At 35.4% G+C, this 25,812-nt stretch overlaps 1 protein-coding gene across 1 annotated transcript in view; it reads right to left on the reverse strand.

Annotated features, from left to right (window-relative positions):
- ERBB4 (erb-b2 receptor tyrosine kinase 4) overlaps positions 1 to 25,812 on the reverse strand; it is a 1,176,406-nt gene that overhangs the window by 370,095 nt on the left and 780,499 nt on the right. Inside the window, exon 4 of the mRNA XM_059395472.1 lies at positions 20,228 to 20,362. Coding sequence (XP_059251455.1) covers positions 20,228 to 20,362 — 135 coding nt within the window. The remainder of the gene's footprint in view (positions 1 to 20,227; positions 20,363 to 25,812) is intronic.

Below are 25,812 nucleotides of genomic sequence, written 5' to 3' on the forward strand. Positions count from 1 at the left end.
TATCTGGAGACAGAAGTGTTTATGCAGACAGAGCTGAAATTATCAGTAAGGTATCACAGTTGAATAATAGGAAAGGGGGAGGGTGTAACATCACAGAAATTTTGACAGGCTTGGCAGCCTGGGACAAGTGGATTTCAGAGGTCTCTGCATGCTTTTGGCAAACTTTGAGAAGCCACAGTCTCAGCAGGAATGTTACTAATAATCCAAATACAGTGAAAGCTCGTTCTGCTACTGGGATATCACATTCTTATATCTTTCAGCCTAGTGTACATGGAAGGAGGAAAAAAGAGCAGATAATATTTCAAGGTATGTGACAAAAAGCAGACAGAAACCCATGGTGGAACAGTATTTGGAATGCTAGAGAGGATCAGATGTCGTTGATGCTGGGGCTCCTGCCCATTCCATGACCCTCATCTGTGAGACTGCTAGTCAGAGGAGCTAATGGATCCCTAAGGAATTGTAGCCATCTCCATGTTCAGTGTGTGAGTGGTGGCACATTTGAGAGGCATGATTCAGTAGCTGAAATTCAACCAAATGAACTTTACTCCTCTCAGAGGACATTAAATGGGATCCAAAGTATTGCCCATGGCAATAGTTCTAAATCTTTTCTCAATTGTAACTTTTCTCACAATACTTTCAGCCTATGAAGTCTCTCATTCACAGCCTTCCCCCTGCCCAAGGAAGCTCACTAACTCTCCTCCTGCCTTTTTCCCATCACAAAGCATTCACCATCTACTCTCTTCCACTGTACCACTCTATGTCATTGATTGACCTAGCCATTTTCCCTAAATACTTTTGTTTCGTCCAACTCTCTAGTTAAAAATTTTTCTGCCCAATTTAGCATCCTAAGTGTGCATTCCAACATTCAAGGAAGACTCGGTGTGTTTGTGTGTGTGTGTGGACTTTTGGTCTAGTGGGCTGAAGAGATCAGGCTGGTGGACATGGAATGTTTGCCATGGAAGGGAGACCATGACTATTTCCATATTTGCCATTTTTTAATCCTGTCAGAGTAGTGGTTACCTGAAAAGCAATGTGCTGGTTTTATTTCTCTATTAATATAAAGAGATTCCCAGTATCTGTGTGTGGCATGGTCTCCATAAGCAGCCTCTGTTTTCATCTGCCTTCCACTTGACAGTTCCAAGAATAGATCTATCTCCTCTATGAATTAATAAGAAATGGGTATTATCATAGGAAAACTAAAATGGATGAAATCATTTCAAGCTCCTTAAGGGAACAAACCATTTCTTCTATACAGTTCCTAACAGTACTAGAAACACAGTAGGCTTCCCAGATTGAATAACCCAGCATTTTATTTACTAAGAGACCTGTATCTTCACACTATAGTGCTAACCCAACTTCTTCCAGCCTGAGTAAGTTTTGAAAGGTCTTGGGTTTGTGGTCTGAGACTTTATAATTAAGGCTGGGGTCATTAATCTTATAGCCTCTCTTTCTTATTATATCTGATATTGAGACTGAGTTTCTGTTACAGATTGCTAGCCTGTAGCAGTCAGTTGGGGAGATGAGACATCACTGAGACAGATAACAAAGAAAAATGGGTAACAAATTGGGGAAGATTAGGTAGTTCCATGGCACTGTATTAAACAAACTTCTGAGGGGAGCCGCCAGAAGTCTCGTCTTATGTTCCTGCCATTATTTCATCCTCCAAAGGGACTTAGCTGTACATATATGTATGTGTGTCTGTGTATGCATGTGTGTATGTGTGTCCCAAGTCCTCACACTTAAAATAAAAACAACCACATTAACAAATAAGCACACTTCTAAAATGCCACCACAAGCCTAAGGAATGAAATGTAATTTTAAAATTGATGAAGTTTATAAAAAGTGACCCAAAAGTCATCACAGTAAGTAATAAGCCTAAAATGTCTTGATGTAAAATGTTTTCATTAATTTGTCTTTGAAGTTCACACACAAAAGCTAAAATTCAAGAACAATGGATTTATAACATCTTCTTTAAAAAAGGGTTCCATCAACCAGGTATTGCAGTGGTATTTCTTGTCAATGTACTATTAGATCTGAAAATTGAGTTATTTAAGGAAAAAAGATAAATGATTTGCAAACCATTGCATATACCTCTGTCATATTCCATCACAAAATGATTTAAGTCTAAATATTAGCTCCACTACTTATCAGTCTGCCCCAGTTTCTTGTTTTCATATATATATATGCTTGCTCTTGTAATCATTCTGAAATATAAGTCCTCCAGGTAGAATCAAAGTCCATATCAGCTAGCATCAGCTATGTCATGGCTTAGACATAATGTGTTCTTATGTGGCAGAAATTGTTCTAGGTGCTTTATTTCTCATGACAACCTTAGGAGGAAAATGCTACTAAGATGAGGAAGCTGAGGCCAGATAAATTTAATAATTTGTCCAAGATCACACAGAAGGTGAGACGCCTGAAATAGCCCTGAGATCTGACCCCAGATTTCATGTTCTTCACCAATAGAACGAAGTATCTAATTTATGTGAACAGATACAAGAAAAGAACAGTCATGTGGGACAGAGGAAGACTGAGCACACAAAATGAATTAAAACATTCATAGGAAGACAAACTTTATGTCAGAAAAAAGCCTGGCTTCTTACAGAATTAGGGTAAATACAGCTAAGTTCAATGGATCTTAGGTCAGGAAACCATCAGGCAAGAATGCTAAAGGAGATCATTAACACTGGAACTTATTCAAAATCAGCTAAGGAATGACATGCATGGAGTTAAAAAAGATGACTGAGGGTCACTTGCCAAAACCTTTAATGTATATGGGGAATGAGCTGCACTTAGCAAATGACTTCAATGGGCAAAGTGGGGGGTATGAGAGGTGGCTGTCAAGAATGTCAAAAGAAGATGCCCTTCCCCATCCAAACCATCCCCACAAAATTATAGGTGTATTTGCTTATAAATGATGATGGGAAGCTAAGAAAAGACTGATTACAGTCTCAGCTTTAGGCTACAATATAGAATAAGAGGTATTTTCATAAGAGGAGCAGATCTTAATTATAAATTTTAAAAATGATAACTAATATTTATTCAGCACTTACTATGTGTTAGGCTCCATTTTTAAATTTTCATCTATTATCCTGATTCACTGGTATATTTAAAAAAATGAAGCATACAGGGGCTAAATTAGACAGGGGAGATTTGGGGGGCTAAGATTCAAACTCACTTAAAATCCAGATTATGAGCTCAGCCACTAGGCTACCCTTTGAAGCAAAGAAACGTAAGAGTAATTGTTCAAAGAGGATAAAGACACAGGGAGCTTTGCCTGCAATGTGGTCAGATCAAAGGTTTTCGACGGGAGGAAAAGAAGAGGGGAGAGGAAGAACAATGAACAATTATATCTCCTTCTTCTCTCTCTACGATTGTCCATTTACATAGTCTTAAAGTAACACATATTTATACTTACTGTAAATTAATTCAATATTCAGGAAACAATGTTTTTGTCCTCCCCTCCCCCCAAATAAAACATTTATGTTCACTGTATGGATTGATTGAAATGATCATGAGAATGTTACAAAAGTACATGACATTAATTTACCTTCTTCTTTTTAAGATTTTGTTTATTTATTTGAGAGAGAGAGAAAATGAGCCATGGGGGTGGCAGTGGGTGAGAGAGAGAGAGAAGCAGACTCCTTGTGGGACTTGGACCCAGAGATCATGACCTGAGCAGAAGGAAGATGTTTAACCAACTGAGCCACCTGGGCACCCCTTAATTTACTTTTTTCTATTAAGTCAAACCAAGACGATCTCTGTCAATTATACAACTACATGGACCCTTAGATATTTGTTTATTCTACTAGAAATGCAATAAAATATTTGACATTTAAAATTATTCAACTAATGAAATCGAGAAATAAAGAGATAATTGGTTATTCAGAAATCTATAATTTTAAAAAAAACTTTGTTTTATCATTGACTTTTTTTCTTGTGAAGTAAATTTCTTTATTCTGAAAAACATATTTTGGCATGTGGTAACTAGTAATAATTAACTACTAAAAAGTAATTAGTAACTTTGGCAAATAGGTAACTAGTTTAATGACATATTCTACTTCTTGAGTAGAGTTGGAATTGATTCTACAGAAAATAATTTTAGAAAAAAGAAAACCACTTGGTCAAAATTTTTGTTTAATAAGGTAGGAAGAGGTAGGAGAATTAAAGTGTCTGGGACATCTAATTTTGAGATGACTTTAACTTCGGGCATTTTAAAATCAAGCCTTAAAATATATATTTCTCTTACACTTAAAGAACTTTAAGAGAAATGTCACTGCATAATTTCCTTTCCTTTTTTTTCTTCCCTGCTTAGAAAGAGCACCTACAATTGCCAAAAGAATCACCTCTAAATAGAACATAATTTGTTCTTGCTAGGCAGCAATGAATTAAATAAAAGTTGCATACGGCTGCTTGCAATAATCCCGACTTGAAAGATTTCGAAGTGGGTTAGCAGCTTGATCTCCTTATTCATCTTTCCCCAGCTCCCTGCGGAGATGCCAGCTCCCCTGCTCCAGCTCTCCAGTGTAACCACCTCCGCTCTGAACTTTGAAATAAAAGTGGCTTCACGAGAGGACACCAAGAGGTGAGGGAAGAGAGAAGCAAAACTTCTTTGCAAAAGTTATGGAAAAGGAAACTTGAATAGACAGTTTCACTTCCTTGTAAACATCTTCCGTTCACTTTCTGGCTTTCTCTAAATAAGAAATTAGAGAAGAAAAAGAAAAAGAAGAACCTCTTTAAATTTTACTTAATCGTGCAACTGAGTTCCACAAAACCACTTTCGTTAGTAAAACGAGAATAAATACGTGAATGGTAATAAAATCTATGAATGAGGGTTGCAGAACAGGGCACAGACACATACATAATCACTCAACCTATTATTAAGTAAACAAATCAGAGAAAATAAAAGACAGCAACACTATATGGATTCAGCATAATTTTCATTAAATTTTACATAATTGCTTTATACACCAAATATAAAATCAAGGTTTTTTGCTTTATAAAATCAACTACGGAATGATTTCGCTCATATGTGGAATTTAGAAAAAACAAACCTGCAAAGGGAAAGAAGAGAGAGGCAAACCAAGGAACAGACTCAACCCAAAGAGAACAAACTGAGAGGGTTACTAGAGGGGAGGTATGTGGGGGGATGGTTGAAATAAGTGGTGGTGATTAAGGAGCCCACTTGTTATGATGAGCACTGGGTGATGTATGGAAATGTTGAATTACTATATTGTACACCTGAAACTAATATAACACTCTGTTAACTAACTGGGATTAAAAGTAAACAAAAAAAAGACAATTATGGAATGTTTTGTAAATCTCTTTTATGTTAATCAGGTACTTGTTATTTAAATTAATGAGGTTCTTCCTTTCTAAAAATTTAAGTCCATTTTTATCAACCTAACATTTCAACCCCTACAGCTAATTCTTCCAGATTTAGAATTATTTGCTCATTCTCATAGAGCAGGATGACTTAAAAATTTTATATATGGGTACATTTTTTTTTTAATTGCAGGGAAAAAAAAAAAAAGAATGAAAGCAACATGGATGATCACCAGAGGTCTCTTACTGATAATCAGTTCACATTAATGCTCCTCATTTTATATATTTAACTTTATTTTTTTTATTGTGGAAAAATAAATATAACACAAAATTTATGATCTTAATGTACACTTCAGTAGTATTAAACATATTCACTTTGTTTTTGCAACAATCAATACCATCTACTCCCATAACTTTTCATATTCTAAAACAATTCACTCATTAAACAAAATCTCCCCATTCTCCCCTCCCTCCAGCCCCTGCAAACCACAATGCTGTTTCCTATGTTTATGATTTTGAGTATTATTTTAAAGATTTATTTATTTGTCAGAGAGAGAACACAAGCAGGGGGAGTGAAAGGCAGAGGGAAAAACAGGCTCCCCATTGAGCAAGAAGCCTGATGTAGAACTTGATTCCAGGACCATGGAATCATGACCTGAGCTGAAGGCAAATGCTTAACCAGGTGTCCCTGATTATGACTATCCTAAGTATTCCATATAAGTGGAATCATACAGTATTTGTCTTTTTATGACTGGCTTATTTTACTTAGTGTAATGTTCTCAAGGTTCATCTATGTTGTAACATATGCCAGATAGTCCTTCCTTTTTTTTTTTTTTTAAGATTTTATTTATTTATTTGACAGACAGAGATCACAAGTAGGCAGAGAGGCAGGCAGAGAGAGAGAGAGGAGGAAGCAGGCTCCCCACCGAGCGAAAGCCTGATGTGGGGCTCAATCCCAGGACCCTGGGATCATGACCTGAGCTGAAGGCGAGGCTTTAACCCACTGAGCCACCCAGGTGCCCTGATGGTCCTTCCTTTTTAAGGCGAAGTAATATTCTACCGCATGTGTATACCATATTTTCCTTATCCATTCATCTATCCATGGACGTCTGGAAAATATTTGTTTTGATTAGGTTTACATGGACTAGATTTACTGTGATTATTATCTAATTTAAACAGAGTATGTAGCTCTTATTACTTTTTTTCCCAATAAGAAAGATGCCTTTTGGTGACAACAATCTCCAATTCCCAAAACTTATCATTTCATTTGACTCTTACAAAGAAAATGTGATTATTCTAATTACTTGGTCTTTTTCCATTCCTTCTGAACAGTATGAAAAATATTCTTCGTAATTTCAGCAATTTTTATTTAAATAATGATATACATTTTTGATGAAAAGGCTTATTAAAATTTATTTTAAAATAAGTTACAGAGGGACGCCTGGGTGGCTCAGTTGGTTAAGCAGCTGCCTTCGGCTCAGGTCATGATCCCAGCGTCCTGGGATCGAGTCCCACATCGGGCTCCTTGCTTGGCAGGGAGCCTGCTTCTCCCTCTGTCTCTGCCTGCCATTCTGTCTGCCTGTGCTCACTCTCTTTCCCTCTCTCTGACAAATAAATAAAAAATCTTTAAAAAAAAAAATAAGTTACAGAGAAACAGGAAAATCAGAAGACAGTCCCTAACTGGACAATTGGATCCCAGTAACCTATTATTTCATGAAATTTTAATCTTTCCAATCATTCACTGGAAGACATCCAGTTTTGATTACTAAAAATTCTAAGATGCAAGTTTCTGATCAACCCTAAATGGGGCTCTTAATATCTACTTTGCAGAATTTCTATAAGAATTAAAAATAGGAATTTTTAAGTGCCCGTGATCCATTAGGCCAAGAAAGTTACAGGTCCTTAAAGCAAATTATTGTTGCAATTAGTGACAAAAATCACATAAAAACAGAGAGCTACATACTCTCTAAGAGGGGATCGTATATTTGTCAGCTGGCTCATTTACAGCAAACTCATACCTTCTAGGCCAATTTTGAATCTGCATGTGATCTGATATGTATTCATCAAAATATGTTTTTCTAATCCTTTTACTAGCATAGAAATCCTATACCAAGCCAGTGCTACTTATACCTGTACCTAGACTCAACTGGAGAATTTTGAAAATGGGTAGATTCCCATCCTTAAACCAAATTTACTTAGGGAGAATCTCTGGGAGTAGATTCTGATGCATGTCCAAATTTGGAAACTGTTAATCTACTGATCTCTCTTTCTCTCTCTCCTCTCTCTCTCTCTCTTTTAAGATTCTATTTGTCAGAGAGAAAGAGAGCAAGCACACGTTGGGGCAGTGGATGGCAGAGGTGGAGAGAGGCAGAGGGAGAGGGAGAAGAAGCTTCCTTGCTGGCAAAGAGCCCAATATGAGATAATCCCACAACCTTGGGATCATGACCTGAGCTGAAGACAGATGCTTAACTGACTGAGCCACCCAGGCGTCCCTAATCTACTTATCTCTGGACGTAAAGAACTTTGTCCTTTTCTAATGCTACATAACATCTTTGCTGTCACTTTACGTAAGAATGATTTTTCTTCCAAGAAGCTATAGTTACATTTTTTTGATGGTAGAAAATTGACCACCTTAAGAGTTAGAGCAGTATGTTTGTAGGGTACAAAGAGGTTAATCTTTGAGGTATTGAGGAGGGACGTATTGCCTCGTGCACTGGCTGTGGTACATAAACAATGAATTCTGGAACACAGACAAAATAAAATATATAAAATAAAATGAAATAAAATGAATCTCAGTTTACTCCATGAGAGGAAACATTTCATTAAGCCCTTTAGTCAAATAAAGGTAACATCTATCCAGTATTCTTCAGGGTATTTAGTGCAAGAAGTTAACATGAATGCAGAAGTTAAAAATACTATTTAAGGGACGCCTGGGTGGCTCAGGTCATGATTCCAAGGTCCTGGGATCGAGTCCCACATCGGGCTCCTTGCTCGGCGGGGAGCCTGCTTCTCTCGCTGCCTCTGCCTGCCTCTCTGCCTGCTTGTGTGTACTCTCTCTCTCTATCTCTGGCAAATAAATAAAATCTTTAAAAAAAAATACTATTTGGATAATTTAAATGAAAAATGTTAGCAGAATATGACCCTGAAGGAGCAGATATTTTCCCTCCATAAATTTTTAGGTAAACTGTCTTATTCTTAAATAGGTCATTCTTGAGGAAGCTGTGCATGTACATGTCTGTTTTATTTGGCATCTGCCTGCAGGAACAAGAGGCCACAATCAGTTCATACCATGCATGATGTGTAGGCTTAATTTTCTCTGCATTGTTGTCGAGAGAAATGATAAGCACTGGGCTGGGCTTAGCCCAGCCTTTACCTCTACAGGACTGTTGATGTTCACACATGGCAGTAGTGGATACAGCAGACAGTCAGATTTTCTAGAATTTTCATATCTGGTTGTTGGTTATAGCCATTACTAAATATTTAATTACATAAGCCCACAATTAAATTTTATTAAAGCCAAGGCAATAGATTCTCAAAATTCATTATTTTCAGATTACAATTTTTTTCTTTTTTTTTTTTTTTTAAGATTTTACTTATTTATTTGACACAGAGAGAGAGGTCACAAGTAGTCATAGAGGCAGGCAGAGAGAGAGAGAGGGGGAAGCAGGCTCCCCGCTGAGCAGCGAGCCTGATGCGGGCCTCGATCCCAGGACCCTGAGATCATGACCTGAGCCAAAGTCAGAGGCCTAACCCACTGAGCCACCCAGGCACCCCCAGATTACAATTTTTACGTTATTTCAGTTTACAATTTTTTACTATTATTTCTATGACCGAGGTTATTTACATCTATTGAATCTGTATGGTGGAAATGCAACATAGCGGTGTGCTAACGGGTCATCCCTTCCCAAATCCACATTGATGCTTAAAAGGGAGAATATTAAGAATGTTTATACCATGGAAATTAGCAACTCCTCATATCAGGATATTTCTCATCTATGTATTGAAAAGTTGTTATTAAACATTTACTAACATTCCTCTAATATGGTGTAATTTTAGACTGAAGAAACACTGCTTTTGGGAAATGCAGTATTAAAACTTTCCCGAGGAAGCCTGGCTGTGTAGACTCTCTTATATGAAGCAGGCATTTCCTTATGTGACAAACTGATGTTTTCATTAGCTCAAAAACAGAAAATGAAATGAACCTTTGCCTGGAGAAGGGAGAAAAACTCTAGGGGAAAACAAAGGAATCCATCCTTGAGGTTTGGAAATGGTCCAAGGATCCTGGTAGTGAGGAATATTCTCACTCCACAAGCAGAAACACAGAAGTCAAGTTTGGGCCTTTCTGCTCCTCTCTCCCCCTCCAAACAGCCATTATTATTATTAGCAAAATCATGCTAATCACTAGTCTCTTTTATGCTTTGAGGAAATTGGGGACACAGTGGGTGTTAAAAGCAGCTGAGAGAGTGTTTGGCACAGTTGTGAGGTTATTGAAGTCATCGGTAGCAGAGGCTCGAGTTAGCAGCAAGAGAATAAAGCCAGAGTGCGGGGATTATGGAATTTATTCCAGATTTTAGGTGTTTTATATATAAAAATAAAGTAGAAACTAATTTATAATCATAAACTCTTGAGACAATGTGTGCACATATGTGTGTGTGTGGGCACACATTGATATAAAATGTTTACTTTATGCATATATTTATTCTGTACAAACACACACAGCTAGGTACATATATTTGTAATATATATACATATTTGCAATAAAATAAAATAGCACATGCAATGTGTGATAAATATGAGGACTGGGATGAGATAAGAAAGGTTTATTATGAGAGGATTCTTTTGTTATGCCACCTGGGGTTGAGGTATTGTTAAGGAATACTATGTCATTTTCTAGAAAGCAAAAATCGTATTTCTTTAATTATATATATATTTGATTAAACATTGATCTGAGAGGAAACTATTGCATATGATGACAATAAAGAACTGTCATGAGAAATTTATTCCAAAAGTAAAACAGGGTGCCTGGGTGGTTCAGTGGGTTAAGGCCTCTGCCTTCAGCTCAGTTCATGATCCCAGGGTCCTGGGATTGAGTCCTGCATCAGGCTCTTTGCGTGACAGGGAGCCTGCTTCCCCTTCTCTCTCTGCCTGCCTCTCTGCCTACTTGTGATCTCTCTCTGTTAAATAAATAAATAAAATCTTAAAAAAAAAAAAAAAGTAAAACAATGCATTTTTATCCTAAGTAGCTAAGGGACAAAACAACAACAACAACAAACAAGCTAGTAGGTATACTGTACTTCCATCCTGCAATGAATTTTCTTAAATAATAAGTTTATCCTGGAGTGAATTTCAGTCAATTTGGAAACCCTCTTCTTTTTTTTTTTAAGATTTTATTTATTTATTTGACAGACAGAGATCACAAGTAGGCAGAGAGGCAGGCAGAGAGAGGGGGGGAAGCAGGCTCCCTGCTGAGCAGAGAGCCCGATGTGGGGCTCGATCCCAGGACCCTGAGGTCATGACCTGAGCCGAAGGCAGAGTCTTAACCCACTGAGCCACCCAGGTGTCCCTGGAAACCCTCTTCTTATAAATGTAGGAATAATGGTCTTCTCCATTATGGATCATTTTCAAGTCCTTACTCTTTCATTAACAATATTAATGTTCATATATTTTAAATACATTTCTAAATTCAGTTAGTTCTGTTTGCTAATATTCTGTTTAGAATAATTGCATCTAAATTGATAAGTGGGGGCGCCTGGGTGGCTCAGTGGGTTAAAGCCTCTCCCTTTGGCTCAGGTCATGATCCCAGGGTCCTGGGATGAAGCACCACCTTGGGCTCCTGCTCAGCCGGGAGATTGCTTCCTCCTCTCTCTCTCTCTCTCTCTCTCTCTCTTTCTCTCTCTGCCTGCCTCTCTGGCTACTTGTGATCTGTCAAATAAGTAACTAACAATCTTTAAAAAATTTTTAAAAAAATAAATTGATAAGTGATCCATAGTTCTTTTGTTTTTGTTTTGTTTTGTTTTATTAGCTTGGATAAATGAAGAATGTAATTTCTAAATCATTTCAACCTCTTTAGAGTTTATATATGTTCATTTATCTTTTTTGTTTTTCATATTTTTCTATTCCCATAATTAAAACTTTTATTTTTAAAAAACATTTTATTTTATTTTTTTAAAAACATTTTAAAACAGTGTGCATGACTTGATTCCATATATGCATTTATGTAAAAATGGATTTGTGCATATATAATACACAGAAGCTGAAATGGTACTGAAATGTACTTTGAATAAACTTTCTTGCTACTTTTATTTTTTACTGTAACTACAAAATGCCAAACTTAGAAGAGTATGCCTATCTTATGTAAAAATTTTAACACTGAAGGAGTAACAAAAGTGGATAAACTAAGAACATCAGATTTAATTCTACCCTATTTTGAGATACAATTATTTTCTAGCTCAAGAAAATTACCTATATGGGACACAACATGCAGTATAAGTTAGGAGTGGGCAATTATAGGATAGGTGGAAGTCATTAAAAGAAAAATATAACTTTATGTTTTACTAATTTTTTTAAAAGATTTTATTTATTTATTTATTTATTTGACAGAGAGAGAGATCACAAATAGGCAGAGAGGCAGCTTTCTGCTCTCTGCTGAGCAGAGAGCCCGATGTGGGACTCAGTCCCAGGACCCCGGGATCATGACCCGAGCCGAAGGCTGAAGCTTAACCCACTGAGCCACCCAGGCACCCGTATGTTTTGCTAATGTTTAAAGACAGGTAGCATATCTGCCTTAAACAAATGGTTAGTACTGGAATTATGTTTGTGAATATAATTGTTCTATGAATTTGCCAATTCCTCCACCTTTCCTCTTCTGGCATTAGGTTGTGTGGGTATGCTGCATTTTCCAAAATTCACAATAGGCCTTTTTATCTTTGTGAAGACCTATAATAATATAATATAATACCTGTTTGTTATCTGAAAGAAATGGAGGAGGATTTTCACTTACACACACACACACACACACACACACACACACAGAGGCCATTACTGTACTAACATTGGTCTTTTGTGAAAGAAAAGTGATAGAATATAAACTTTTGAAAAGCCAGGGACACTCTTTACTTTAGGCCATTTTGACTCAAAAGGTTTCATAGGAACTTTCTACTTTTTGGATAGGGGGATAGCTTTCTAAACCCACGTTTGGTTTTAGAAAGCAGCTGAGAATGACTGGTGTATCTGGGGTAAGCGGAAGAAGAGACCACAGGACCTAGAGCATCTGAGGTTTATTCCTTCTAGTGCCTCAGAGAGTTCAAGCTACAAAATATTATCTTTTGCTTAAACACATGGGAAACAGAAACAAAATAAAATGTTAAGTAATTAATATATAATAAAAATATAACTCACATATTACAAAATTATTACTGTCCACGTATGGTTAATGCATGTAGAAAATCAAATCATAACTGGATGTCACTCTATTCCTTTACCATAAGAAATTACTCCAATTTTGACACGTATGAACTTGTTTATTCCTCATAATAGCCCTATGAAGTTGGTATTATTAGCTCCTGGCCAAAACTCTATGTGTGATCTTTCAAGCTTGACCGCAGGCAACTTAAAAAGCTTTACCCTGGCAGGTCTCACACCCTACCCACACAGGACTTGGTGCACAGCCAGTGCTGTGAGTCTGGGGAAAACTCAGGAGCCCCTAACAAGCCATGCTCTTAAGCATAGCTACTTTACTAGATCAGTTTCCTCCACTCATCAAATGCCTTAAAAAAAAAAAATTATTTATTTGACAGAGAGAGAGATCACAAGTAGGCAGGGGGTGGTGGGGGGAGCAGGCTTGCTGCCAAGCAGAGAGCCCGATGCAGGGCTTGATCCCAGGACTCTGAGATCATGACCTAAGCCGAAGGCAGAGGCTTAACCTACTGAGCCACCCAGGTGACCCCATCAAATGCCTTTGACAGAGGTCCTCCTCAGGTGCCTTTGCTGGAAAGTCATGGGTAGAAGTGAACCCTTAAGACCCTTTTCTTTACTCTGACTCAGTACTCAACTTTTCCACTCTTAGTCCTTTTTTCTCTGCCTCCAACCTGCCCTCTGGCTCCTAGATCCATAAAATTTCATAGGCCTTTCTTTGGGGCTCCCTCAGCAGTTAAACAGTTCCCCATGTGTGAACTGACCAATCTGATCCACCTGAGCTCTCTCGGAGCTCTTCTGTGGGGGAAAATGGGCAGTGTGGGAGTTGAGGCTTTCTTCAGCTCAGCCTCTTGCTTATGCTATTGGATTAGGTAATTGAAAGCTTGACTGGTGCCTTCTTATTGGTTCTTTGTCTTAAAACCCTGAAATCTAACAGCTCAGCTCAGCTCTGCTCTTGACACTCTCCTCTAATAGATCCGGAAATGGAGGTAATGAGAGCTTAAGTGACCTGCCTAAGGTCAAATAACTAACAAGAGGCAGTGCGAGGTCTCAAACAACCAGTTTGGTGCCATTCTCTTGACTACACAGTCTTCTTGGCAAATAGTGTCTGATACTATCTTCTGATACATTCCCATTTGTTTAATTTTTCAAAGGCAACTAATATCTATCATTTTGACATTCTAATGGTGATGAGAGTGATTAGAAGTGCTCCAAGCAAGTGAAACATCATTTACTATATGCTTTTTTCAGTCTGAATAGTAGTTTATTGAAAAAGCCCCACTGATAAACCTATTCAAGTATATTAGAATGTTAGGTAAATCTTGCTAGGGATTTCTTTAATAAAAAGGACACTCATCCCTCTCGTACCTTGCTAAAGTTTAGATTGAGATACCTCTAGTATTTTGGAAAAATACAATTCGGTTAAAATCATTCCTAAATCATGTATTTTTAAAGGAGTGTTACTATTTTAAAATTTCTTCTCTAGACACACCAAACCTTTTCTTCATTATTCCAATTATAGTCCAAAAGTTACGTCAATGAAAAGCCAGGTTGTTCTTGAAAGGATTTTGCTTTTTTTGCATTAAGAATTAGTATTGCACAAAAAGCCAAGACTGTGGTAATAAATACTTTGCAAAATATCACCTAAGAATCAAATATTATTTTAAAAAAGAATAAATAAATAAACAATATACATTATATTAATATGTATTAATAAATAATATAATAACTAACTAAATAAATTTTATTTATTTATTTCACGGAAAAAGAGAGATCACAAGTAGGCAAAGAAGCGGGTAGAGAGAAAGGAGGAACATGCTTCCTGCTGAGCAGAGAGCCTGATGTGGGGCTCGATCCCAGGACCCTGAGATCATGACCTGAGTCAAGGCAGAGGCTTAAGCCACTGAGCCACCCAGCTGCCCCAAGAATCAAATATTCTTAAATTCTTTTCAAAATTGTATGATTTGTAGATTTGCAAGTACTACACTTGTAGGGCAAATCAGTCTACACTGAAGGAAAATCTGACATATGTATTTTTTCTTATAAGTATAGTAAAATAAAAGTAGCACACAAATATAAATGGCATGACATAATTATATAGTTATAAATGAAATTAGGCACACAGATGTAGGTTGTCATTTTTTTACCTGAAAAAGACTGAAAATGAATAAGCTGCCTTACTGTAGATTATAATTCTTACATATAAATGATGGATAAAGTATTTAGATTCATCTTATTTTTTTTATTTATGAACTGATATATTTCATCTATTTGTCTATTCAGTATAAAAATTTTATCCATCCGTTATGTGCTAAAATAGGGCAAAATGATGACTTGGGCCTTGTCTTCAAGGACTTTCATTTTAGAGTAAGAATGCTAGATTTCAGGACTGCTCTTTATGGGGTTACAGGTGAAAAGTTACCTAATCTAGCCTATGGAAGAGAGCATTTCTTACAAGAGATAACAATTAATGAGTGTCTTAAAGTATGAACAAAATTTAGTCTGGCAAACAGAAAAGGAAAGGCAGTACAGACAAATAAATTATAAGAACTCATTCCATTGTAGAGAGAAATAAGCAGGAATCTGCTAAAAACCCCAAGCCTTTGGTTTTGTTAAGAATTGACCCCTCCCCCCACATGAGTCAGTTACAGCACCAGGGTTTTTGGACAGGGTCATGGTTAGCTATGTATTAAACAGAGCTTTTGGTGGCACTTTGTCAGGTGGATTTGTCAGGACCGGAGGCAAGGAGAGTAGTTAAACACGGGGGCTCTTAACCAGGAGACCTGGAGACCCTAAAGGGCTTAGGGGATATATTTAGGAGGTCCTTGAACTTGAATGAGGAATCCTTACATTATTATTCACATTAATCTTATTAAATATAGGATTTTTATCACTTATGAAGATAAGTGTACCTGCTTCACTGTGATGACTAGAAACTATAGATGTATTCATACTGCATTCCAGTTCTGATGGGTATCATAAGATTTTTTCTTTTTTTCTTCCTTCCTTCCTCCCTTCCTTCCTCCCTCCTTCTTCCCTCTCTCCCTTCCCCTTTCTTTCTTTTTCTCTTCTTGCAGTAAAAACACACAACTTTAAAATCTACTGTCATAACCTTTTTTTAAATCAGATTTATCTACCCATTTATTTGAGAAGGAGAGAGCCAGTGGGGTGAGAGACAGAGGGAGAAAATCTTCAAGAAGACTCTCCACTGAGTGGGGAGCCCAACGTGGGACTCCATCTCGGGACCCATGAGATCACGAACTGAGCCAAAATCTAAGATTGGGATGCTTAACTGACTGAACCACTCAGTCATAACCACCCTTGTCATAACCATTTTTTGTATACAGCTTAGTACTGTTAAGAATGTTAACATTGTTGTGGAATAGATCTACAAATTTTTTTCATCTTGCAAAACTGAAACTCTATACTCATTAAACAGAAACTCCTCATTTCCCAATTCTCTCAGCCTCTGGTAACCACATTCTTCTTTTGGTTTCCATGAACTTGACTACTTTAGATACCTTTTGTAAGCAGACATAGTCTTTTTATGACTGGCTTACTTTGCTTAACAAATGTCATTCATGTGGCAACATGTCATAATTGCCTTCTCTTTTTAAGGTTGAATAATGTGTGTGTGTGTGTGTGTGTGCGCGCGTGTGTGTACCACATTTGTTCATGCATTCCTTCATCAATGAGCATTTAGGATATTTCCCCTTCTTGGCTATTATAAATAATGCTACTATAAAAATAAGTGTGCAAATTATGCTTTGAGACTCTGCTTTCAATCCTTTTGGATATATACCATGAAGTGGAGTTGGTGGATAATATGGTAGTTCTATTTTAATGTTTGAGGAAACTTCATACTATTTTCCATAGCTATTTTACAACTTTGAAATGCCACAATGGTGCAGAGAGGTTTCAAATTCTTCAAATCTTCACCAACACTTTGCATTTTCTATCATTCTGATAATAGACATTCTAACTGCTGTAAAGTGGTATCTCATGGCTTAGATCGGGATTTCAAATCAAAGTGATGGGGCACCTGGGTGGCTCAGTTGGTTAAGTGGCTGCCTTTGGCTCAGGTCATGATTCCAGGGTCGTGGGATTGAGCCTTACATTGGGCTCCCTGCTCAGCGGAGAGACTGCTTTTCTCTCTCCCTCTGCCTGCTGCTCTCCTTAGTTGGGCTCTGTGTGTGTGCGTGTGTGTGTGTGTGTGTGAAATAAATAAATAAATAAATAAATATATTTTTTAAAAAACCAAAGTGATCATCTTTGTATATCATCTTTCAGGAAACACCATTTGAAGTCCATGTCCATTTCTGAATTAGGTTGTTTTCTGTTGTTGAGTTGTAAAAGTTCTTATATAGTCTGGATGTTAACCCCTAGTGAGATATACAATTTGTAAATTTTTCTTCATTCTGTTGGTTGCCTTTTCACTTTTTTGACCATGTCCTTTGATGCACAGAAGTTTTTAAGTTCGGTGTAGCACAATTTTTCTATTTTTGCTTTTGTTGTCTTTGCTTTTGGTGACAGCTCCAAGAATTATTGCCAAATCCAATGTCATGAACATTTTCCTCCATGATTTCTTCTAGGAATTTTATAGTTTATAGTTTTGTGTTTAGGTCTTTAATTCATTTTGAGTTAATTTCTTCCATTTAGGGTAAGATAAAAGTCTAAGTTCAATCTTGTACATGCACAAATCCAATTTTCCTGGCACCGTTTATTAAAGTGATTATTTTAAAAATAATATTTAGGCCTATCACAGCTACAAAACTACATTGCCTATTAATTTTACTATTATATATTTTTAATTTAACATGCTAATAAAGAAGCATATTACCATATCACATAATTATTTTTAAGTATGTTGATAAATGTATTTCAGTATAATTAATTTTCCTTGTAATCCTTTAAAATTTATTTAATGGATTTATTTATTTTTATGCATTTATGATATAAAATATTTCTTTGTACTTATTTATTAATTTTAAATTAATATAAGAAGGAAGCTATTGGTTTCACCAGACGGCACAGGGTTTGTGGACTCAAAAATTATTAAGAATTCAGAGATGATTTCAGTAACTCAGACAATGGATGAAGACTTGAATTACAGCTATGGCAATGTTAAGAAATATGTAAAATCAAGAAAAAGGCAAATTCAGTATGATTTAATGATTAAACAAATGCCATGAACCAAGAAGAAGGAGAAGTCTATGGTGACCACCAGGTTTTTAACTTTGGCGACTGATTGGGTAACTGTAGTTCTGGAAGTCCTCACTATAGAAGCTGCACTTAAAACCCTGAGGGAAAGGGTGCCTGAGTATCTCAGTTGGTTAATGGTTTAACTCTTGATCTCAGTTCAGAGATTTCAGAGTCGTGAGTTCGAGCCCTGCACTGGTCTTCGTGCTGGGCATGGAGCCTACTTAAAGCCATGTGGTACCTGTTATCATCCACAGGGAGAAAGTAGAGGAAAAAATTCAGTCAGAGTGAAACCAGAATTCAAAGACCAGAGAATTCATTATTTTCAGTTTTGGTGTCATGCAGTATATTTAATGTATCAGCAAAGAGAACTAGTATGTAAAGGATGAAACTTCAGTAAGCAATTGGTGGTTAATTTGTAAAGGACCAATTGTTACGACTCTACTCTGCATTTATAATTTTTGCACCTGCAATTATTTGCATGCAAAACAAATGCAGCTACAGTTGCCTAATTATAGGCACACCATCCAAAATTGCCCACAAATAACAGCACAAAGAGATGCCATCTGTGAAAGTGCAGCAACCCCCCAGACCTTTCCTCTTCCACATCCGGTAAGACTTCCCTTCGGCTTCTCTCTTGGGCTTCATTCTTGCCTGGTCTCATTCAGGCATTAAAAGCTGGTCATTCTAATAAGCTAAGTCAGTAGCCCTTTCCTCTTATGCATCCACTATAATCCACATCCCCAAATATAAAATAAACCATAGTATGGGCAGACTGAAAATGGAAGCCGTTTCTGAAGCACATCATTTGTCTTGTTAGTGTGAACAGATTCAATGTTTTATTCACATGTAATTTTACAAGGTAGGCAACTTGAATGCTGTAAAGATGAAATCTCATACAAATTTCTACTCAAAGGTGACAAGAAAATTCTGTTACTCTACTTTAAAAAATTTAGCCATTTATTAAAAACACAGCTGTCAGTTTGGATCAAATACATTCATATTTCCCCATTATATTATTAGGGCCATCATGAAATTTAATAATTGTCCCTTGGAGTTTGATTTCCTACAAAAGTGTCATAACACAATCAGCACTATTGCAAATAATTATCGAACTGTGTGAAGACATTTATGATTTCAGGCGGGAAATATATAATAACAGATGAGAAATATAAAACCCAGGTTAACACTTGATAAGGATTCTGTTCTCATACAAATGTCAGTAGTAATAAATGTGGGGACCACATAGCCTGCCTTATTAAAGTGAAACAGGTTCCAGGCAGAGTAATTTTGTAAAATTTTAATTATATAGTTCAAATTATACTTGCTTATCATTTAATCATATTAAACACTCTGAATCTGATAAATCCTCTGTGATAGAAACAATACACTTGAAGCATGAGAAATTGGGTAGTTTATTAGGCTAATGACTAACACCAGAATGTAACATATAGCTCTTTATGAAATCTGTAATTCTCCATTCTATTTATACTGTTTGGAATTTTCATGAAGTATTACCATAAAGGTTTCAGGGGCAAATGGAGGCTTAGGAGTTTTACAGTGTTCACCATTTTTTAAAAATTTAAAACATTATATGATAGTTGTCTTTCTCTGCTTGACTTATTTCGCTAAGCATGATACGCTCTAGTTCCATCCATGTTGTTGCAAATGGCAAGATTTTAATCTCACAAAACAAACTGAGGGTTGCCGGGGGGAGGGGGTTTGGGAGAAGGGGGTGGGATTATGGACATTGGGGAGGGGATGTGATTTGGTGAGTGCTGTGAAGTGTGTAAACCTGGTGATTCACAGACCTGTACCCCTGGGGATAAAAATATATGTTTATAAAAAAATAAAAAAATAAATAAAAAAAAAAAAAAAAATTTAAAACATTATAGTGAATAGCAAGGTTTAATTTTGTCCTACCACATTTTTCTCAGTGGTACATGGGTCACAAAGAACCGAAGCAGTAGTTAGACACCAGTCTTAAGTTTATGGACAATTGGGCAGATGTTTAAATATTTAGACATTGGAATGCTTAGACATTAGAAATATAGTAAAGTTTTTAGATTTAGCAAAAGAAGTCATGTTAAGGAAATGAGAATTTATAAAAGGGAAGTTATCATACCAAAAGGAGAGCTAATAGAAGATTCTTCTCTTATATATAACTGAACATTTTAATGGCTGCAATCAAAATTCAAAATATGATTAGTGACATGATAAACATAAGCTGTTTGTTTTCACAAGAAGCAGAAGAACATTTTGAGACATTAAGAAAGATAATGTTACTCACATCCTGAGCTACCATTTGTTGACACCAGAGTCAGGTTGGAAGGCCATGGATTCCGAACAATATCTTGCCAATGAATTGTGTCTGTGTAACAAAGAAATTTGTTCTGGTCTACATACACTCCACCATTAAGGATTTCTGTATTAAAACAAACAAACAGAGATCTTGTCAAACTTTTTGTTGATGATAAGGTAGTCAATAAAAGTGATTTATTCTTAAAGTGTTTTCAATGTTAAATTAGAGTCACATTATTAATAGCCAAGGCACCTTTTATAATATCACTTAGTCATATAAATTAATTATAGAAATTGGGAAAGATTGAAAAATACAAAGAAATACAATCACTCATAATATAAATACCCAGAGAAACACTCTTCATATTTGGTATAGAAGTTTTCAGTCTCTTTCCTTTTTTTTTTTTTTTTACTCTGAAATTGGAATAACATTGAATATAATATTTCATAACCTGCTAGTTTTAATATTGGGTGGTGAGTATTTAATGATAATTAAATATTATTCTACATTATTTTTAATGAAACTGCAATATGCTACAGTATAAATTAAATAATATTTATTTAACCAGTTCCCTCTTTTGGCCATTTAACTTGTTTATCTCTCTTAAAAAGATTATTAGTCCATGTGACATTGACTGGAGTCAGTAGGAAGTAATTAAAACAAAATGAAAGCTAAAATTAATGTTTCAATTTCAAAGAAATGTTCTTTGATTCTCTCAAATGGAATCAATAGAATTGCCAATGATTCTTTATGAACAACAGAAAACTATAATAAAAACCCAATGGCTCATTGCAACAATGGCAGGACCATGGGACAAAATACACTAAAGCCAATTTTTACTTGATTCTCTACTTCACACTGGCCTTGATCAGCTAAGTTGTTCAGTGGCTGATAGTATATATAATTCTCTTGCAGATTGCTTTAAGTTATCTGGGGGAGTGGGGAGATATTCCCTCCAAAAGTACTATTTTTTTTTTTTGAAAATACCATCCTTACTACTTGAAGAAATTGGTTAGAAATACTCATAGCAACTTCCTGCTCAATATCCACCACATTTTCCCCTTCTACACAATAGAAAAACAACTTAAGAGAAATTAAATCTCAGTCCATAATACCTTGTTACAACTAACAAAAACAGTTAACAGTAATTTATATAGATAGAGGATAATTTTTCTCACATAGGAAACCTATAGGAGGTAGTGGTGTCCATAGAACCCACATCTGTTTTGTGTGTTGGTTTTATTCATTACAGACACAAGAAGGTTGATGTATCTAAGTGTCTTTCCGAACTCAAGGCAAGCTGAAACCAGAAGAGCAAGCAAGAGACATCTTCCTACTGAGGCTCTGACTTTCTATTTGGGAAGAGATGTTCTCCCCAACGATTATGTAGGCATTTTCTTGGCCAGAACGGTATCCCAGGAGCATTTGTACTATAAGGGAGGCTGAGTAGACAAATTGCTACTTGAACAAAACTTAAACAACCAAGACTGCTAGTGAGGAAGAAGAGGAACATGAATAATAAGAAGGCAACTACTTTATTTCCCATGATGGCCTCGAAAAAATAATCTCTTGTGCAGTATCCAAAGCTAAACTTTTAAGAGTCACCTTAAACCAAGGAGAGAGATAAAAGAATGAAAGGAACACGTGACACCATAAGAGGACTATTTGTGGAAGAGAGATAGGCACATCTCAATTGCCTTATTGCCTTGTGTGTATAAAATGCACCAGATTAATATCGACATCACAGGGCTTTCCACATTTAAAATCACTCCCGTTCTCATCATTGGTCCTTTCACTGACTATTGGTTCCATTTTCTCAGGTGAGGAAAGAAAAAAAAAGAAACAAAAAGAAATTAGATCATCTTTCTACTTCTAAAATCCAGTTCATTATTTTTCATGACCTATCCATACAATCTTCATCAAAGCAGAAAGGAGATATAAGACATAAGAAAGATTGTGAAAATGGATTTCTGCATTAATGTTTGGCATTTAAGTTTCTATCTATGAAATGTGACCATCTCATACTAATAGCTTTCTCATGAGACATTAGGTGATGCTCTTCTGCTCTAAAGATAATTCTTCATTAGATGGCAAGAAAGGAGATTTTGACTGCTATCCAGGAAATGAAGGTTATTTTTCACTCTATATTTGGAAAAGTTCTACTTTAAAAAAAAAAAATGTGAGAAGAAAACATAATAGCTCAAATATTGTCAAAAGAGTATATTTTTCAGGACTCACATTGTAATTCAAATAGTTCATATTGAAGGAACATAGTATCCATCTCTAACTTCCTATCTAAAAATATTCAAATGGAATCAGATTATATTACACTGAATAATAATCTCATCAAATCCCTTCAACAATATTAATCTGCTACCAATGCTGACATTTGTTTCTCAGAAATATGCTGTTCAAGAGCTTCATTTATACTTGGAAAAGGATTTAGAAAGGAGGCAGTAAAAATTCAAGTATAATCTTACATGTTAAAATTTCAAATTAAGACTACAATCATGATCAGCTTGGATAACACCCTAAATTCAAAGCCAGCATCTGCTAGCAATTCTGATCAGGAAGATATATAAACTTCTAGTATTTATTGATGGATTTATAAGGCACATTTAATCTATTTGTGTATGTGTCTATTTTCCCTGAAAATAGTCCTTTCCTTTATATTTGGCCTAGATTATACTCTGATGGTGAATGTCAAACACTATAGTCAGAAAATGAGCAATTTATTGACATTTATAGAGGAGTTTTAACATATACTTTACCTTACATTTATTTATCAATTTCGTTACCTAAATATAGGTAAGGAAATGTTAATATTGTACTAATTCTTTGGTGTAGTTTATATTGATCTTATAACTTCATGCAATTTTTTGAGAGTTTATAACTTTATGCAAATCTTTTTTTTTTTTTTTTTTTTTTTTGAGTGTGTGCACATAGGGGTAGGGTGGGTGGAGAGGCAGAGTGAGAGGGAGAGAAAATCCTAAACGTGCTCCATGCTCCACATAGAGCTAAATCTCTGGATCCTCAGATCATGACCTAAGTGGAAACCTGAGCCACTCAGGTGCTCCTTTGTAAACATTAATTTAATATGATTTGTGGTAAAATATTCAGTTAGATCTATTTCTAAACTAAGAAAATTCTAGAGGAATATATTGACCTTTAAGAAAGTTGTTAGAGACACAGATTATTTCCTGGACAAAATGGATCTCTAATGTTTTTGACTATTACAGCTTGGCTGCATTTTTAGGTTAGAAAGAAGGGTTAGAAAAAGAGAAATGCTTGGTAAGATATTTATCCAAGAAGGTATCAGGAAAATGTCTGGTTATACTTTAGATCTATCTTTACCAAGAAACAAGAACAGTAGAGTTGTCACAAGTTCTATGAAAGGCTTACTGGATCTGTATTACACCAAGACAGTTTCCCTTACAGTGATTAATAATTAAATTTTTAAACCATGGCCAAAAAAAAAGGATTTCTAATTCTAGGTAATATAGAAAACAAGCACAAGTGTAACTGACATTCAAATAAAGGTGCCCAAAGCCTAGAAAAGTGAAAGGACTTAAAGAATAAGTAAATGACCTCAGGGTAATCCCATCTATTGTATTTCACATCCACTGTAGGAAATAGGTCAGAGAAAATTAAGAGAAACACATGTAGATTCTTGGTCATTGTAATAACTGCTGGAAAAAAACTGATTTTTTTTATATAATAAAAAATTCTCAGTGAGTTCACAAAATTGTCTTTTTTGATAAATTTCACAATTAAATATGGTAAGATATATGAAATATGATATTCTATGAAAAATATTTAACTATTTAAAAATTCTGCCAAACACTTAAATAGGTTTGAGTATCAAACATTTCCTATTAGATTAATGCATACAAGTTAAGTAAAAAATATGAATCCTTTTGTATGTAGAGTAAGTAATTTGTAATCCATACTATTTTCCCATACATCAAATTTAACATATATAGCACATAGTTTATAACAGAAATACTAGATTAAACTCTAGGAAGGCAAGGAATATTTTTCAGTTCTGTATCTATATCAAACCTGAAGCAATAGATAATCAACAAATATTTGTTAAATCAAACTTAAAACACAAAAGTAACGTGGAATTTGGCACCATCATTGATCAATTAACTTCTGTTATATCTTTTAATTTTGAATTCCAACCAAATCAAAGTAAAAACGAAAGTTGTTTTTTTCCTTAAATGCTCTGTAGTTTATCTCAACTGGTTCTATATTTCACTATGTCAGAGGTCATTTCTGTTTTGGTCAAAACTATATCCCCAGAGTCTGGCATTATGCAAGGCAGAAGCTATTATCACTATAAATATTTGTTCTATGATATCAAATGTAATAGCCTGATTATAGAAAAATATATTTGAGTAGACCAATACACATATATTTTGAGTATATGAAAAATATTTTAAAATAGAGAATTTTGAAGTGGAGTTTTTATAAGCTGAAAGATAAATAGCTTTTATTATATAAAATGCTTACAATTGAAAATGTACAAAATTACTGCAAGCAGTATGTTGGATATTTATAAGTCACATTTAGACATTTTCATCAGTATCCCAAACCTATCTTGCAAATCAAATTCAGTATTATTTTTCATGTGAATAATGATGATTTTGAGCTATCCTGGACACAACAAATTTCCTCAAACCTGTGCAAATTACCTAGCATATGTTACATAAAGTCTAAGAGCATGTTTTTTACATTGAATTATAAATCTACCTCATATTGTTCCTTAAACTATTTTCTAGAACAGTGTAAAGTGCCAATATGACATTTAAAAGAGAACATAAAGTACTTGTGTCTTAGTCTTCCAATCCAAAAGATTGTCCATTTGACTATTTCTCCCCTTGATTTCCCATTTGCATGAGTCTAATAAAGAAGGAAATATTTATTTTATTTAAATAAGTTCTTTTGTACTCTTCATTTCTTTTCAAATGCTAGTTATTACAGTGAATTTGGGGATGAGTGACCATTATGAGAATCGTTGACATTTTACAAATATATTCTTTCAAAAGAAAATGTGATAAAATACTGAATCATGGCTTTTTTTTTCCCCCCTGCCTGGTATGAAATAGCCTAATTGTGATGTAGCATCCCTGCTGAAAATATATATTAATATGACCTCCTTACGTAATTTAAGAAGTTGACAAAATTGCTTTGACCCCATGCACAATTTGTAACTGTTTCATAAATAAGATTGAATGTCTTTCTTTCTTTTTTTCTTTTTTATAAAATAAAGATAATTTTAAATGCAGTTACCCATATTCCACTAGAGTCTACATGATTGGTATCAACAGTAAACATTTTACTACTACTCACAAAGCTACCAAAGATAATACAAGAAAATCAAATAAGCAAGAATGAAATACTTAACCTCAATCCCTGATTGTATATCTAAATGTCTTATTTTGCATGGCCCATCTGCATGTCAACTGTAGAGTTAAAATAATAATAAAATAAATAAAGATTAGAGATATTGCACTTGTCTAATTACTGTGGGAATGTCTGGCTAATCCATACATCAGAATTATGTTGCC

Source organism: Mustela nigripes, chromosome 3 (genome assembly GCF_022355385.1).
Source record: "Mustela nigripes isolate SB6536 chromosome 3, MUSNIG.SB6536, whole genome shotgun sequence".
NCBI classification, from domain to species: Eukaryota; Metazoa; Chordata; class Mammalia; order Carnivora; family Mustelidae; genus Mustela; species Mustela nigripes.